The sequence below is a fragment of the Culex quinquefasciatus genome, chromosome 2, assembly GCF_015732765.1.
Source record: "Culex quinquefasciatus strain JHB chromosome 2, VPISU_Cqui_1.0_pri_paternal, whole genome shotgun sequence".
Taxonomy (NCBI): Eukaryota; Metazoa; Arthropoda; class Insecta; order Diptera; family Culicidae; genus Culex; species Culex quinquefasciatus.
The window spans coordinates 131,137,905-131,155,545 of NC_051862.1; the positions used below are offsets into that span (position 1 = coordinate 131,137,905).

Sequence of the window (17,641 nt, forward strand, 5' to 3'; positions counted from 1 at the left end):
GGCCACCCAATGTACCATAGTGCGTCGGTCAACTGCACGAAAATGGACAACATGCCTACCTATGAGCTATGGGGCGGTGCGTCGTCGTGTTGTGAATGTTTCCCGTTTCCCGCCAAACGAAACGCTGTGGCGGCACGGCTGTCTTCGATCAATCGTCACCATGGTAGATAATCAATTTGAAGTGGTCCTAAGGTCCCCCCCATGGAGACCGACCGCGGTAACCTAACCAAAAAGACAAGAGGCGGATGCTTATGATTTGAAAGGTCCAAATTTGGCCATTATGGAACGGTTTACATAACATTGAATGAAAATGATGGTGATAATTGATAGCAATTAAAGGTTGATTTAATTGACGATTCAGCCAAGAGAAAAACATAAATTTTGTGTTTTTGAGATCGCTGATTCCAAATCCGTGTCCAAGGTTGCACCAAATAATCACATTTTTTTTAAATATTGCGATCGTGATACGGTGAGTAACATTGAAGAACCAGTTTCTTTACATCAAAAGCTTGAACATTTGCAAAAATTCAAATCTTATTTGTAATTTAATCACTTTTCCAAAAAATCCAGAGACAGATGTTTGATGCAAAATAATCAATCTTTATTTCAAATGTGTAAAACGTATCAATACATCAATATCAAATTAGTTAAATTCTTTGAAAGATAGCGCGGATCCGGCCATTTTCATGAGTAGTTTTGAATCGGATATTGATATTCAATTAGCTTCGAATAAATTCTTAACCGAATTATCCAACCATTATGTCACCGTTGTTGCATGGTGGCCCTTTCACTACAAAGGTTTGCCGATAACAAGCAAGAATTAAAAAATAAACATTTACCTCAAACAGGCCGCCACCACTGCTTTGACCAGTAATTTAAATAATTTGCATAAATAAATGCAGCAACAACCGCAGTCCACACACGTGCCTGCCAAAGTAAACAAAACCACTTTTGCGAACTTGCACTGGATCTGGTATTTCATTATATTCAGCGTCCAGGAAGCAGGTTAAAATAATGCGACAAATGGCACCCCAAATTCAGCGCAAACTATCTCGACTTAACCTACTACCGTGGTACGCTTAGCCCACATGCCTCCCCGCGGAACTCGGTAATGCCAGCCTTAATTCCGTAACCTGTCCCCAACCCAACGTTATCGGCCAGGTTTTGCCTACCACCCGTTTACTATTTATGGTTAGTGACATTTCCTACCGTTTTTTTTCTCCGTTTCTTTCCAGAATCCGCCCGCAGATACCACGCGAGCTGATAGACATGTGCCGGGTGTGCACCCAAGTCACGCCCGGTGAGCCCCAGGTCTACCTCGGGTCCGATAAGGCCTTCACCTTCGACTACGTGTTCGACACGAACGGCACGCAGGTAGGTTGAGTTGATCATGTAAAAAGTTGGGGTTTCTGAAGAATTAAACAAGCAAGCTTTGGGTTTTGCGCAAAATCGCTTCTGTCACCTTTTGGGTAAAGTTTGGACAAATTTCCCGGGAAATGGCCACCATCGAAATTCAGCTCAAGGCGTACGCCAAAATTCTCGGTACGGACCGTAACTGCCAGGTGGATCTGAAACGTTCGGTGTTCGAGATCGATCGGGATGTGAACGAAATCCGCATCCCGCTGCAAGCGATCGTGAAGCTCCGCAAAACGGTTCCGCAGCCGTCGGCACCATGCGCGGTTTCGTCGTCGATTCTGCCAACTCCGCAGCATGCCCAGATGAGTCTGCCGGTGATTGGGAAGCTGCCGTGCCGGGATGAGGACCATCAGTGTCAGATTCAGCATCAACCGCAGCTGCTACAAGATCCGAACCTGCAGACGATGGTGTCGACGTTCAACATTCCGATCACGGTCGGCAAGGAGACCAAGATGGTCAAGACTACGCTTCGGTACAAAAAGGCTCCGAAGGCTCCAGTAGCCGAGACTGACACCCAAACCGAGGAGAACGTCTCCAAGCAGATGCCGCTGACGGATCTCTACCCGAAGGATCCGGTAGCGCGTGCGTTGATGTTCCACCAGGATCGACTGCAACCGGTGAAGCAAGCCCTACGGGACATCAAGGCCAAGATCAGCAACCTTCGGTTGGAGCAGAAGACAACGCGACACTATCCGGACAAGGGCGCTGAAGCCTTCTTCGGTGCGGAAACCAGCGCCTGTCCGTTCTACCAGTACCTCATCAACCAGGAAGGCGGTGGCCTCGTCGAAATGGACACACCGTTGTCGCGAATCTTGGGCTCAAATCTGCTGCTGCAGGTTCAAAACGCCCAACTGGAAGCTGGCTATGGGAGACCTTCGCAACGGCTTAGTTCCCTGCGAGACAGTCAACGGCTCAGTCGCGTCAGCGGAGCTACCGAAGCAAGCAAATCTTCCGGTTCTGGAGCGTCCGGGGAGGACGACGAAGAGAAAGAAGGCGAAGCCGGCAGCGAGGCAAAATCCTAAATCTTTGTCGGAAATAAATGTTTTGAAATGCTCTTCGTACACTTTTCATCAAGATAATGTGGAGAACCGCGCAGAAATTGTGAGCCAATCCGCGTCACGTTTCGCGTGTCACGTTTGTCTGTCTGTTGATTTTGGCGAACCATAATGACTCGCTGCTTTGAAGTGCGCCTTCTTTTATGCTGCGCCACGTTTGATGGGTTGAAAGCTGGTTTGTGTTCCGTTCCGCCAAAAGAAGGGGGTGATAGAAAAGCCATTAGTTGCAGGTTCTAGTGTATGGTACGGTTCATGGCGAAAACATAACACACGGCAGACTAACGGATATTAACGCCACAGTTGGAGTATTGTGGCATTCCGGGGAAGAAGAAAAATAAAAACAGTACATACTTACTTCCCTTCTGGGTGCTCGAGACGAAATCGGGGTGTCGAACTCGGATTAGCAATAAAGGCAAAGAACTTCTTAAAAATGACGATGACGACGGCGACGGCCGGCAATGTAACGATTTTCGTTCCTTTCTTGGAGGAAATACATTACTAGTTTGAAACTCGCTTTTTACGAGTTTGCTGTGCATTTGCTTTCTTTGACTCAATATTTTTAAGCGAGTGCTTTTAGCAATAAACGAACGCTGTTATTTTTTTTTCATTTTGTTCGCGAATCGTTACTATGAAATCGTAAGACGAATATGAAGGGCGATTTGAAAACACTCTGATTTGTTTTTTAAAGTAGAGCAGTTCTCTCAGATTTCGGTCATTCCATTTTTTTTTGTATTTTTTAATCCGACTGAAACTTTTTTGGTGCCTTCGGTATGCCCAAAGAAGCCATTTTGCATCATTAAATTCTCCATATAATTTTCCATACAAATTTGGCAGCTGTCCATACAAAAATGATTTATGAAAATTCAAAAATCTGTATCTTTTGAAGGAATTTTTTGATCGTTTTGGTGTCTTCGGCAAAGTTGTAGGTATGGATATGGACTACACTGAAAAAAAATATACACGGTAAAAAAAAATTGGTGATTTTTTATTTAACTTTTTGTCACTAAAATTTGATTTGCAAAAAAACACTGTCTTTATTTTTTTTATTTTTTGATATGTTTTAGAGGGCATCAACTGCCAACTTTTCAGAAATTTCCAAGTTGTGCAAAAAATCTTTGACCGAGTTTTAAATTTTTTAATCAATACTAATTTTTTTTTAAAAATCGAAATAGACCAAAATTTTTCAACTTCATTTTTCGATGTAAAATCAAATTTGCAATCAAAAAGTACTTTAGTAAAAATTTTAGGTGACTTTTTTAAAAATAGTCGCAGTTTTTCATTTTTTTAAATTAGTGCACATGTTTGCCCAATTTTAAAAAAATATTTTTGAAAAGCTGAGAAAATTCTCTATATTTTGCATTTTTGAACTTTGTTGATACGACCCTTAGTTGTTGAGATATTGTCATGCAAGTGTTTAAAAACAGGAAAATTGATGTTTTCTAAGTCTCACCCAAACAACCCACTATTTTCTAATGTCGATATCTCAGCAACTAATGGTCCGATTTACAATGTTAAAATATGAAACATTCATGAAATTTTCCGATCTATATTTTTTTTTAAACCAAGACAAACATTTCAAAAGGGCGTAATATTGAATTTTTGGCCCTTTAAAAATGTTAGTCTTGGTTAAAAAAAAATGAAAATACTTTTTTCGAAAAGATCGGAAAATTTCACGAATGTTTCATATTTTAACATTTTAAAACGGACCATTAGTTGCTGAGATATCGACATTAGAAAATAGTGGGTTGTTTGGGTGAGACTTAGAAAACATCAATTTTCCTGTTTTTAAACACTTGCATGACAATATCTCAGCAACTAAGGGTCGTACCAACAAAGTTCAAAAAAGCAAAATATAGAGAATTTTCTCAGCTTTCCGAAATTTTTTTTTCAAAAGTGAGCACAAACATGTGCACTAATTTAAAAAAATGAAAAACTGCGATTATTTTCAAAAAAGTCACCTAAAAATGGATTTAACTTGAAAACGGTGCACTTTATCAAAATTTCACTAAAGTACTTTTTGATTGCAAATTTGATTTTACATCGAAAAATGAAGTTGAAAATTGTTTACGACCAATATTTCGATTTTTTGAAAAAATTAGTATTGATTAAAAAATTAATAATTCGGTCATAGATTTTTTGCACAACTTGGAAATTTCTGAAAAGTTGGCATTTGATGTCCTCTAAAACACATCAAAAAATAAAAAAAATTAAAAATAGTGTTTTTTTGCAAATCAAGTTTTAGTGACAAAAAGTTAAACAAAAAATCACCAAATTGTTTTTTACCGTGTATCATTTTTTTTCAGTGTTGTCCATATCCATACCTACAACTTTGCCGAAGACACCAAATCGATCAAAAAATTCCTCCAAAAGATACAGATTTTTGAATTTTCATACATCATTTTTGTATGGACAGCTGCCAAATTTGTATGGAAAATTATATGGAGAATCTAATGATGCAAAATGGCTTTTTTGGGCATACCGAAGGCACCAAAAAAGTTTCAGTCGGATTAAAAAATACAAAAATTCAAATTCCAAAAAAAAGACCGATTTCGCTCAGTAGTTGTTAATTTTTCAATTTATATTATTATCAGTTTTTTGTTGTCTGATTTTGAAATCCGATAAAGCAAATGAATATAAAAAAAACTTCTTGGGTTTATTTAAGACCTCTGCAATTTTTTTTAAGTTTATGTCATAATCGGTCCGAAAAATCAGAGGGGAACTTTTTGGGAAAATTAAAAATTTTAATGAAAAGAAAAGTCCAATAAACTGGAAACAATTTGAAATGTATTTTATTGTTTTCATAATAATATTCTGCATGTTTGGGGTCGCTTAAAAATTATAATGATTTTTTTTTCTGAAATTCAAATACAAAAAAAAAACTCGGGGAAAAATTTCATCAATGCTTAGATACCGTACCAAACAGTTTTTGAAAAACAATATATAGAAAATCATGGGAAAATCAATCAATCAGAAGTTAGCACAAGCAAATGTAGCAAAAAATAGAAAAATATGAACATTAAAAATTAGATGGAACAGCAACCAAGGAAGTTGTTGCCTTCTACCCAGTCCTGCAAAAATCTGATCGCAAAAAAAATGTCTAACCTCGTTGTAAATCATTTAGAAGACTCTAATTTGGAGGATGAATAAAAAATATATCGATATCGATTTCCGTAGTTTTAAACATAAATATTCGTTCATTTAATATTTTTTTTGCAATTGAAAAATATTGCATGCAATTTTTTTAATATACATGCGATTTATTTTTAAATTAAATTTTTAATTTAAATTTTCATCATCGTGCTCCCCAGACAACTTTCAATAAGAATCTTTTTTTCATCTTCACATCTTTTTTCTTGTTGGGCAATTTGATCCAATTTTGCTAAAATTATGTATTCTTGCGTGATTCGATATAAACAACTCCGCAAATTATGAGAATGATCGGAAAAAAGTAAATTTCGAGATATATATTATCAAAAGATTATTTTTTCAGAATATTTGATTTGAATCGACAGTTTGTCACATTACTCAATGTACAAAGGTAGAGAGTTGAAATAAGAAAAAATGAAAAAATAAACAGAAAAAATAGATTTTATCTAATATAGTCGAATAAATACAGTTAAAACTATCATAGTGCGCAGGCGTTACGCTTTGTATTTTGCCGATGTCGTAAACGTGGCATAATATTTTTACAATCTTTTTTGTGCGATTTGTTCTTCTTGTTCCAATCTATGATAAGCTACGAAAAGATTGCAAAAATATTAAGTCATCTTATAGTAATCGAAGAAATACGCCTGCGCACTATTCGAGGTTTAACTGTAATAATAAAGATAAAGGAAGGATAAATGTGTATTAAAAAAGGAAAGAGATAAAATAGAAGAAGCGATAAAAACAGGCAGTAAAAATAAAATGAAAGGATTTGAGAAAGAGGAAGAAAAGGAATTGATAAAAGACAGAGATGAAAAAAAAAATAAAAATAAGATTAAGAATGGAGAGAGTTAGAGATAGTAGAGAGATGGAGAAATGAGAGATAAGCGGAATAGGAAAGAGAAAAGACACGTAATCTGAAAGTGAAAGATGAGAAAGACAAAATGAAAAAAAGAAAAGAGTGAGAACAGCGAAGTAAAAGAGAAAAAAGTGGTAAAAAATGTAAAACTAAAAGGAGCTAATAAGCATGAGAAAACAAATTAATAATGAATAGAAAGTAAAATTTAACTAAATAAAACGTGATAGTTTAAAATAATGAATAATGAAACGAAAAACAGTAGAGAAAGTTCAAAATATGATATCAGATATTTGTTTTTGCCTTCCTCACAGCTGAGGAAAAGTTATAAAATCACTCGAAAAATGAACTTATTAATTTGACCTCGTAGACCCACCTTCACGTATACATACTCAGACTCAGAATCATGTTTTGAGCAAATGTCTGTGTGGATGTGTGTAGGTGGGTGGACAAAAAATTGTTACTCGATTATTTCCGGACTGGGGTCCCATAGGTCTCTATTTAAAATCAGCAAGTTTAGTTAAGTACTTCAAAAGTAATGCTAAAAAAAACGATTTTTGCGTACGTTCGGAAGATCGTAAAAAGGGTGTTTTTTTTAAGAAAACCTATTATGTTTAACATTTTCAGAAATGTATTAAAAAGATGTTTCTAATGAGCCCAAAACATAGAAGATCTGACAATCCTATCAGAAGTTATTAGCACTTAAGTGTTATTTATACACTTTTTGGAGGCCGTATCTCAGATATTGTGATAGAATATTGTCTGAATCTTCCATGTGAACTATCGTTCGCAGGCCAAGGATTGATACCTAAGATCATGCAATGGCACTGACCTTGTTGCGTGCTCTTCGGTTGACGTCCACGTAAAGAACATCCTGGAAGGAGCGTAACTAACTACATTCGTAGTTCTGTTAGATCATCCGAATTATCTTGATCGGAACAGTATAGCTCTGGTTCCTTGCGAGTGTCCTATTTTCTTACCTCCACGTTGGCTTGGTTTTCATGATGACCTAGCTGGTGGCCTGTGGAAACGGATCGTAAACCTTTGACCACCGCGGGTCAGAGTCGATACGGCTAAAAGAAAGGGGCGCGACAATGTGGGAAAGGAAGTAATTTGTGATTGTAGACGGTATTGTTTTGATTCGCAGTATGTTGAGTCAACTGCTGTGGATGTACCTGAAACATCGCACAACGGGGTTTCTCTTCTCTTCATTCTCAGCTACCACCTATCTCCTATTTTTATTTTGCTCTTCTGATTCCCAATTCTTCACTGATTCTTCTATTTAATATCCAACATTTGATTTTAATTTGACTAACTTTTGATTTTCTTATCTCTCAAAGCTTTTCCAATCTTTTCTATCAATTGATACTGCTGTAACAAACTTTGTTTTGTTTTGTTTTTTTCCTTAAAAATATACTTTTCCTTAATGTACTAGTAATATCAAGTCTATTTATCATTCGCCTAATCTTTTTTGATTTTATTGCGAATTTTTTTTATTTGAATAATTCTTTATCTGTCCTACAAATTATCATTACTTTAATCTAAGCTTGTTTTGTATCTCTATTTATTAACTATTGTCTTGTTTTACATCTAATACATCTAGCTTCTCATTTTTATTTTTCAAAATACGCTCATCATTCTCTTACTATTGATACTTGATTTTTATAAAATAAATTCTCTTTTACTGTCTATTGTTTTCAATCTTCACCCTTTTTTCAACAAGTGAGGTTTGAGCCCTTACTCAATTTATGGAATGGTTAAAGGATTAACACAAATATTACTATTGTATTTTTGATAAACTTTTATAACATGCTTAGGACCAAAAATTGTAACAAAACACCGCGACAAAAGAAATAGCAACAGATAAACAGACTCAACAATAGGGAAGATTTCAGGAGAAAACAATACACAGTAAATAACAATAAGTTTTTGAATTCAAACTAAAAATGAAACAGTTTTTGCTTTAATGAAAGTTGATAGGCACACTATAAATGGTTAGGCGCTTATACTTACATCAAACCCTACGTAATGTACCACCCCCGGCCGAGTTAAAATGCGTAACCGGAAAAGAAGGTGTGCATGCCTGGCACGAACATTCAAAGCGTGTTCTAGCGTGCTGCTCGTACTGACTCAGAGCAAGGGTGAAATGTAGGTGTAAGGGCAGTGCGTGTTCGTCGGGAACCTAGTGCATAAGATCGGTCAAGGCCCGTTCTTACACTGAAATTGCGAATCTTCCATGCGAACTATCGTTGGATAGGTTTTTTTTTTGTCAGACCTTGCCGATGAGCCAGAAATATTGAAGGTCTGCGAACCCTATCAAAAATGAGTAATAAAGTTGATTTGTTAAACATGTTAAGGGGGAATGTTGCTATTTTTACTGAATCTATTGACTTTATGAATCTGTGGAAGGCACCAACCACCTGAAGGTGGATTAAGTAACATTTTTTCATTTTAAAAATGCCACTTGTTTCCAGTTTATTTCTCCAGAACGCCCCAACATTTTGCTTGCTAAACCTCTTAAAAACTGTCCACCACTTGTTCCCCCACTGAGGACGGCTCGAAAAAGAATTAGCATATACCGGATTAATGATTCCATCGTTTTCGCCACCTTTTTTCTCCTGCTAGGTTTCCGTGTATGCCAACTGTGTCGAGAAGCTTGTGGAGGGCGCCCTCAAGGGTTACAACGGAACGGTGCTAGCGTACGGACAGGTAAAATGATTTATTACTTTTCACCATCGATCGGCGCTCGATGACGTCGTGTGAGTTTGAGTAGTATGTAGGTATAAATGATAATTGCGAACTTTTTTTCTCCTGCTCGCAGACTGGCTCGGGCAAGACCTACACCATGGGAACGGGTTTCGAGCGGGACATTCCGGAACAGCAGGAAGGCATCATCCCACGGGCGGTGCGCCATCTGTTCGAGGGTATCACACAGCTGCAGGAGAATCCGTACGACGAGGATGGGGTGTATTTGGGGTCGTTGCAGTTCAGCGTGGCGGCCCAATTTATGGAGCTTTACAACGAGGAAGTGATCGATTTGCTCGATCCGTACAGTAAGGGACGGTTGTTTAAAATTCACGAGGATGCGACGGGTGGTATTTCGGTGGCGGGAGCGACTATTAAGCCGCTGAGTGGGCCACAGGACGCGCTGCGTTGTTTGCAGCAGGGCGCGCTGGCCCGAACGACCGCTTCCACACAGATGAACGAACAGTCTTCGCGAAGTCACGCACTGTTTACGATCCTGATCCGACGGCAGCGGGTGATGAGCGCGGAAGAGTCCGGGAATCCGGAGGGCGATTTGGAGACGCTCACGTCCAAGTTTCACTTTGTGGATTTGGCGGGGTCGGAGCGGTTGAAGCGAACCGGAGCGACGGGGGAACGGGCTCGGGAGGGAATCTCCATCAACTGTGGGCTGCTGGCGCTGGGGAATGTGATTTCCGCGCTCGGCGACAAGGCCAAGAAGGTGTCGCACGTACCGTACCGGGACTCGAAGCTGACGCGGCTACTGCAGGACTCGTTGGGAGGTAGGATGGCGCTTGCGGTTGGGGTTGAATCGGTTTAGTAACCTATTTGTCGTTCAAATTTTCCAGGCAACAGCCAAACCATTATGATTGCGTGCGTGTCGCCGAGCGACCGGGACTTTATGGAGACGCTGAACACGCTCAAGTACGCGAACCGGGCGCGCAACATTAAGAACAAAGTACAAATCAACCAGGACCAGAGCTCGCGTACGATCTCGCAGCTGAGGCGTGAAATAGCCGCCCTGCAGCTGGAGCTCGTCGAGTACAAGCAGGTAGGTTCGGGGGAGGGAGGTGCGTTTGAGGGTTGTTCAAAATGTAATTGTTTGCACATTTTTTAGGGCAAACGCAGCGTCGATGCCGAGGGTAATGCGGCCGTATCGGATACCTTTTTGGAGAACGCCATGCTGCTGCAGGACAATAAGCGACTTCAGCAGAGGCTCAAAGCGATGCAGGAGACGATCAACACGTTGACGGAGAAGAATGCTACGCTGCAGGCCCAACAGGCGCTGTCCGGGTGGTCGTCCGGAAGTACGGAGGATAGCGGTGGTGTGGAGAAGGATAGGGAGGGTGATGGAGGCGGTGGCGGAAGCAGAGAATCGCCCATGCAACAGCTGATCGCCGGATACATTTGTGAGATTGAGAAGTTGAAGGCGAAGTTGATCGAGTCGGAGCAGATGTTCCAGCAGCTAAAGAAGGCGCAGGCGAGTCCGTCAAAGCTCGGGTTGAAGAGCAATTATTCGTTTATTGAGGATACGACTGAGACGGTGATCAATTTGGCGAAACGGGAATTGGAGAAGGAGCGGGAGCTGTTGATGTCACGATCGTTGCCGGGGTTGGAGAACGATAGTAGCAATCAAAGTTTGGAGGATGGTACGGACAGCGATTCGGACACGGAGTCCGACGATAAGACTGGGGAGCTGCAGGCGGAGATCAACGACATCAGCTCGGATATTGAGATCAAGACCAAGTTGATTGAGCAGTTGGAGTTGTCCCAGCAGCGCATGCAGGTGATGCGACAGCAGTACGAGGACAAGCTGCATGTGTTGAACGCGAAGATTGTCAACACGCAGAAGGAGCGCGATCAGGTGCTGGCGAACATGAGCGGATCGGGAGTTCCGGTGGGAAGCGCACAAACCGATCGAATCCGGAAGGTGAAGGAAGAGTACGAACGGAAACTTTCGGATATGCAGAAGGAGATGAAGAAGCTGCAGATGGCACAACGGGAACACATCCGGCAGCAACGCGAGTTGCAGGCGCAGGATGCCCAGTTGAAGACACTTCGAGGTGAACTAAACGAGCTAAAGCAGATCAAGATTCGGCTGATGAAGAAGATTCAGGAGGAGAACAACAAGCACAAAGAGTTGGACAGCAGGAAGACAAGGGAAATCGCTCAACTGAGGAAGGAGAGTCGCAAGCAGGTGAACATGATCAAGTCGCTGCAGGCGCAGGGCGCGGCCAAGGATCAGGTGTTGAAGCGGAAGACGGAGGAGGTGTCCAATTTGCGCAAGACGCAGCGTGGAATGATGAGCATGAAGGCGGCTGGCCGGTTTCCGCCGAAGAAGTCGGAAATCGCTCAGAACACGAAGAATCTCAAGGCCAAGTGGGACTCGCTGCAGCGAACGGTTACAAGAGCGGCGCGCAGTCGGCAAGCCGTGCTTGAACTGGAACGAGAGCTGGAAAGGTTGCTGCAGGAGCGTGACGGACTGAGCCGCGACTTGGTTACGGTTCGCAACCGGCAGGGTTTGGGAGACACGGCGGAGTTGATCTCCGAGGAAGACACCATCCTCGCCAACATGAACTACATTCAGGAGAACATTACCCAGATTCAACATTCCATCATGGAGTTGGAGGAGGGAAAAGAGTCCGCAACGGAGCACATCCAGCTTCAGAACATCCTGGAGAATATCCGCACCGTCGACGAGGCCAAATTTATCCTGGAGAAACTGTGCGTAGCATCGATTGGGCAGGTCTGCGAGGCGGCCCTTACGCAGACACGGCTGAAGGAGCGCGAAGCACTGCTGAACGAAGTCCAGCAGGACAGCTCCATCCAGCAGCAACTGCTGCAGCACATTCTGGCCAGGACGCCTGCGGCAACGCTCTCCGATACCAGCTTCAGCTCGGGCCAGTCGAACCACTCGAACGTGGTCAACACGATGCTGCACGCCGCAGCTCTCTCGAACGGCATTTCGGCGGCGTCTACGTACGAGAATCGCAACGATGCCTCGGATAACGGCTCGTACGTGATCAACACGCTGACGAGGAGTCCTTCGCCGAGCAGCAGCACCGAACTGTGAGTATATTTTTTTCCAGTGCGCATGTCATAGCTAGTGAATACGCATCCAAAACATCCCGAATCATCTCATCCATGTTGTTCATTTGTGATTTATGTGTTTCCAATTTATCAAACCATGTTCTAATCCAATCCATTTTTAATATATCTAGCAGTCGAAGCAAAGTGCAAGTTTGTAAAAGAGTCCGCAAGAAGAACTACCTCTATGAAGCCATTGTGTCCACTAACGATTACTAACCCCTGTCCCAAATCATTTCCTTGTGTTCTGAAATTATGTTATAAACTGTTTGGAAAATTCTTTGTTTTAAGTTCTGTTTTATTTTCTCTTCTTTCCTGTTTTCCTAAACCCTTTCTCCTAATTCCAATCCGATCCTCCGTCTTTTGCGAATATTTCGCTCTTTCTCTTTAACCAAAACCCTATCGAAAACCAACCACACACTAATCCAAAACAGCGAAAACGATAACGATAGCATTGTCACCTACAGAAACTCCTCCAAGCTAAGACGAAGACCCGCCGCGGACTCGCTGCCGTACGGGGCCGCTCCTCCGTCCACCGCCGCCGGCGGCAGCAAGCTTGAGAAAGTGGGTATTTGTATTTATCTTGAGGATTCGGCAGATGACGATGACACGATGATACGCTCTCCGCAGGACGAGCACGGAGGCAGCGTGGGCGGCATCATGACCCGGTTGTACACTGCCGCCTCGTCGTCACTGCCGTATTCTAGTGGAGTCGGAGATCTGCAGCTGCCGTCGCAGACCACGGTTCCGTCCGGTATTCCACAGCCGGTGGCCAGCAATGGAAGCCCGGTTGGGCGCAGCTTTGTGCCACTGTCGCGGGTTCCCAGCGCTCCGGGATCGTTGAAGTAAGTGTACCTTGCGTAGTTACCTCCATCTTCATATTGTACTCGCCAAGTTCTGTCCCGCTCTCTTTCTCTCTTCCATCAAACCTTCATCGTTTTTACTTCTATTGCCAGTGTTGAAAAGTGTGTTCATGATTAATCTCGATTTTCCTTCCTCCGATGATGCGATGCGCGGGCAGGACCGACCAAGGTTCGCGGCATAACACTGCATGGGAAGCTTTCGCCGAGTCGCTCGGTTGCTCGCAAAAGTTTGTTCTCGGCAGCGCCGTCGCCGGCGCCAGTGCGACTTCCTTGTCCCAAAAACAACCCTAACCACGAAACCCACAACAACCCTACAACCAACCCCCGAACCCATCTTTTAGAAAAATGTTGCACCGTCTGCTGGACACTGTCGACCAGATGTACCGGCTGCTGCCGATTCAGCCCTTTCTTGACTTTAAACGCATGGTGGAGACGAGCTTGGCCGCGTTTGGGGAGCAGTTTATGCCAACGGCGGCGGTTGAGGACAGAAGGCGTCGATAGTGGTTTGATAGGTGGGAGAGGTCGATTTGAAGTTTTGACTGGTTTTGGAGTGCGGCGCGAAAACCAAATATGGATTGATTTCCGCTGTGTGTGAAGTTTAGATTAGAAGAATTTGTTAACCGTACTAGTGGATTTGGAAGTTTAAATTGATCTGGTTTGCTATTAGAACAGAATTAACCAAGGAATTAACTAACTTTAATACCATAATGGTTTTGAGTGACATAAAATAAAAAATAAAAAATATTTTGTACATTTCCAAGAAATTATTTTGCTTCTGAGTACAGCCATCTTTCGAATTTTGATTGTTTTTTTTTTTGAAAAAGAGGTTTTTTCTAACTAGATGGTGTTGTTGTCAACTGGTACGGATTTATAATTTCTCATGTACCATAGATCAAACACTGCAGCAAGCTCCATATGAAAGTTCAACAAAAAAAGAGCTCGGTTCGGGCTGAAAATTGGACTGGGAGATCACTGGCCAAAAAAAAATCGACCCGTTTAGTTTTTTATTTGCCATTATGGCGGAAAAAAGCCTCATTCCCCAATAGAGCGTCGCCACAAAACATAATTTACCAAGACAGTTCAAAGCGACGTAAAGCGTGGTGCGGTTCTCTGAGAAAACAAAAGAATCTTCGACGAGTGTTTATGAACAAGAAAACAGAAGGAGTGCCAGAAAGAGATGCTGGCAATCATGAGGTACAGTCATCCCTCATATTCGGAACAGTTTACAGATCGGCCAACGTTCAAAAAATCATACCAAATCGTTAATTGAACATAATGATTTGCTTTTACCTTCATGTGAAAGCTTTTCTTAAGATCTTTGAATTGCTGTATTGACTGACTGTATTTTTTTACGCTTTAAGATTTCAAAGAAAAACATTGACCCTTGAAATCCACAAATTCGGAACACTTTTGTCTTACGGATGTAAACAAACTTTAGTTCTCTCCACGAATACTTATTTTTTACAAAATAATGAATGCACACACTGAACTGCCGTTCTACGCATAATTGTCCCATGTCAGTTTTGGACGATTTTGACTTTATGACATTTTTAAGTTCAGTCTGATGTGTACTTTAAGAAAAACACATAAAATCTGGTACTTTGTTCAGAAACTCATTAAAAACAACACCAAGTCTGTTTGTCCCATCGTTAAACTTCTACGCATAATTGTCCCACCAAGTATTTTCTTACACGGAATCATTAGTTTTACTAAGCATTATGTCTTGTTTACCTGTTGTATAGCAAGAGAATCACAAATAAGGGTGATAAACTGCTAACTGGGGCGATTAGGGACACATAGGGCGAATAGTAACCCACGGGACAATTATGCGTAGAAACACAGAAATCGGTCAAAAAATTTCAATCCTGTTTTTCTCATTTGCACTTTTTTGAACATGGGACAATTATGCGTAGAACGGCAGTGAAACCAATGAAACTCAAGCTTAGTAATGTTTTATACTGCCGCTCGAAGCAAGTGCGAACCATATGTATATTTGTCGATTTTGAGATAAACCCGACAAAAGTTTTAACATCTACTTCAAGCCTATTTAATAAAAAAGTCATGTTTGTTTAAGAAATTCCAAAATAAAAATGTCTTGTGTGCTGTCCCATATGCAAAATAAAGGCAAGTCAGTTCTTGGTTAGAAAAGGCTCACAAATCGATCAAATAAATGTGTATTTTTTTTTAAATAACCCACAGACTATGTCTCATAGAGCCTGTTGAACTTAAAAAAATACTTAAGTTGTTGATTTTTAATTGATTTTTATATATTCGGAAGCGTTAAACTTGATACGTATTCTGCCTTTTTTCCTCATGCAAAGGACAACCACGGTCAAAAAAGAAACTACATACCATTGTAACTATTATTTTTAAAAAGACAGTTCTGTTCCTTATTGAATGAAAACCCATGGTCCTGGGTCTGTATGAGGTTCCATTTCAAATGCAGATTGCGGTCAATTCAAGGGTCCATATGCTGAGACGTGTATTCAAATATCTCCTCTCTCTGCAGCAAAAGAAATGGACTGTCTCGTCGTCGGTTAAAGTTTCATACTCAGGAATTATACTAAAACTTAGATTAGCCTGAAACAAACATACTTTTATAAATTTAATTAAAAATGCTTCAAAAACTACCAAAACAAACCAACATTTGACAGGTAAATTTCTGTTGTAAATGTTTAAGCCTACCTTGATAACCTGACAGACTTGCCTTTATTGATGGACAAATAAAGTCAGGTCAGTCCCAGCACGAAAATTTACCAAATTAACCTATAAATTTTAACTTTTTCAAGTCAAAACTGGAGTAGGGGTATTATTTAAACCAATATTGAAATAATTGTTGAAAAAAATATTTAAAAATTGTTGATTAAAAATGTAAAAAAAGGTGAAACATTTTTCGAGCTTCTCATGGCGTTATCGCAGCACTCACTTTTTACATATGGGACGGATTCGAGCGGCAGTATACATGGTCTGATTACTTTTTTGTGAAAATATCAGTTGAATTCAGGTGTTCCACAATTGTGGGAGGCACAATAACATCCCACAATTATGGAACAGGGAATTTGAAGGCAGTGTTTTGCTGCTATGGATAAAATTGTCTTGAAATGTAGTTTTTTGTTTTATAAGTACTACTCTGCCGCTCTAATCGTGTCCGTCCCATATGTAAAAACAGCAAGCCGAGAAAAACGCGTGTCTAAGTTGTCCCGCTCATAAGGATACGTGTTAGAATTTCACGAAAAAGTGGATTTTCTCCGGATAAATAGAACAAAGTACTACATTTTATTGGTTTTTTCAGATAGTTTACATGATTTTCAACCAAACTGCATTATTACCTCAAAATTGACGAAATTACATATGGGACGGACTAGCTTCGAGCGGCAGTACTTGTACTAGTGAAATAGCAAGAGAATGTCCAAATAAAGGTCATAAAAATTGTAGGGTCGACAGAAAAGGTGTATTTGACATGCTATTGACAAATTAGCACAAAAGTGTTCCGAATTTGTGGGTGTTCTGAATATGTGGGATGACTGTACAAGAAGAAAACTCACAAGCTATAGTGGCGGTTGTTATACTTTCTGATACTTTGGTGCACTGCCGCTCTAATCTAGTCCGTCCCATATGTAAAAAGTGAGTGCTGAGATAACGCTGTGAGAAGCCCAAAAAAAGTGTCACCATTTTTACCATTCTAAACTTATTATTTCTATATAATTATTTATACAATTATTTCAACAACAGTCTTGAAAACACCACTACCATAAATTTGATTAAAAAAATTAACAATTTGGAGGTAAATTTGAGAAATTTCCAGCAAGAGACCAACTTGACTTTATTCGTCCATAAATAAAGGCAAGTCAGTTATTGTATCATGGTAGGCTTGAACATTTACAACCCAGGTTCAACCTGGTTCAACTGTCATTTCCAGGTTTGTTTTGGTAGTTTTCTAAGTCAATAATTGTAACCAAATAATAGAAAAAATGTTTATTTCAGATTTATTTATTTAAATAATATATTTGGTAAAGTTTCTGCATATGAAAATATGATCTGCAGCGGCACCGGAAATTGTAAATATATTACAGAGGCAAATAGAAATCTCAACTGCTAAGCCCTTGCCTAATTTAAAAAAACTACGCTCCACATACGAGTCTCTCACAGATCCAGGATCAAGCTTATTCATTCAAGAAATATTACTGATTTTATGGTTTAGATATTAGCCATAACGGTATGTATTTTATTTTTTCTTATCGTGGTTTTATATTTCAAAAGAAAAAAGTCACTAAATGTGTGGAGTGTTTTGTTTTTTTTTTTTCAAATTTTCAAATATTTCACCAGAAATGAACAATTAATGATATTTTCAAGTTAAATGTACTCTTAAAGATATATTCTGTTGATTTCAAAAATTTCGTGTGGGACCATCCATAAACCACGTGGACACATTTTTGGGAATCGCAATCCCCCCCCCCCTTCGTGGACAATTGTCCATA

General features: G+C 40.4%; 1 protein-coding gene across 12 annotated transcripts in view; it reads left to right on the forward strand.

Moving 5' to 3' along the window:
* The window catches only part of LOC6031957 (kinesin-like protein KIF21B), a 115,466-nt gene that overhangs the window by 74,319 nt on the left and 23,506 nt on the right, over positions 1-17,641 (forward strand). For 9 of the 12 annotated variants that reach the window (XM_038251964.1, XM_038251959.1, XM_038251957.1 and 6 more), the window contains exons 4-9: positions 1,236-1,374; positions 9,097-9,180; positions 9,293-9,995; positions 10,062-10,264; positions 10,331-12,282; positions 12,735-13,145. In XM_038251964.1, the coding sequence (XP_038107892.1) occupies positions 1,236-1,374; positions 9,097-9,180; positions 9,293-9,995; positions 10,062-10,264; positions 10,331-12,282; positions 12,735-13,145 (3,492 nt within the window). The remainder of the gene's footprint in view (positions 1-1,235; positions 1,375-9,096; positions 9,181-9,292; positions 9,996-10,061; positions 10,265-10,330; positions 12,283-12,734; positions 13,146-17,641) is intronic. The other 3 variants (XM_038251968.1, XM_038251969.1, XM_038251966.1) reach the window with 3 other exon arrangements.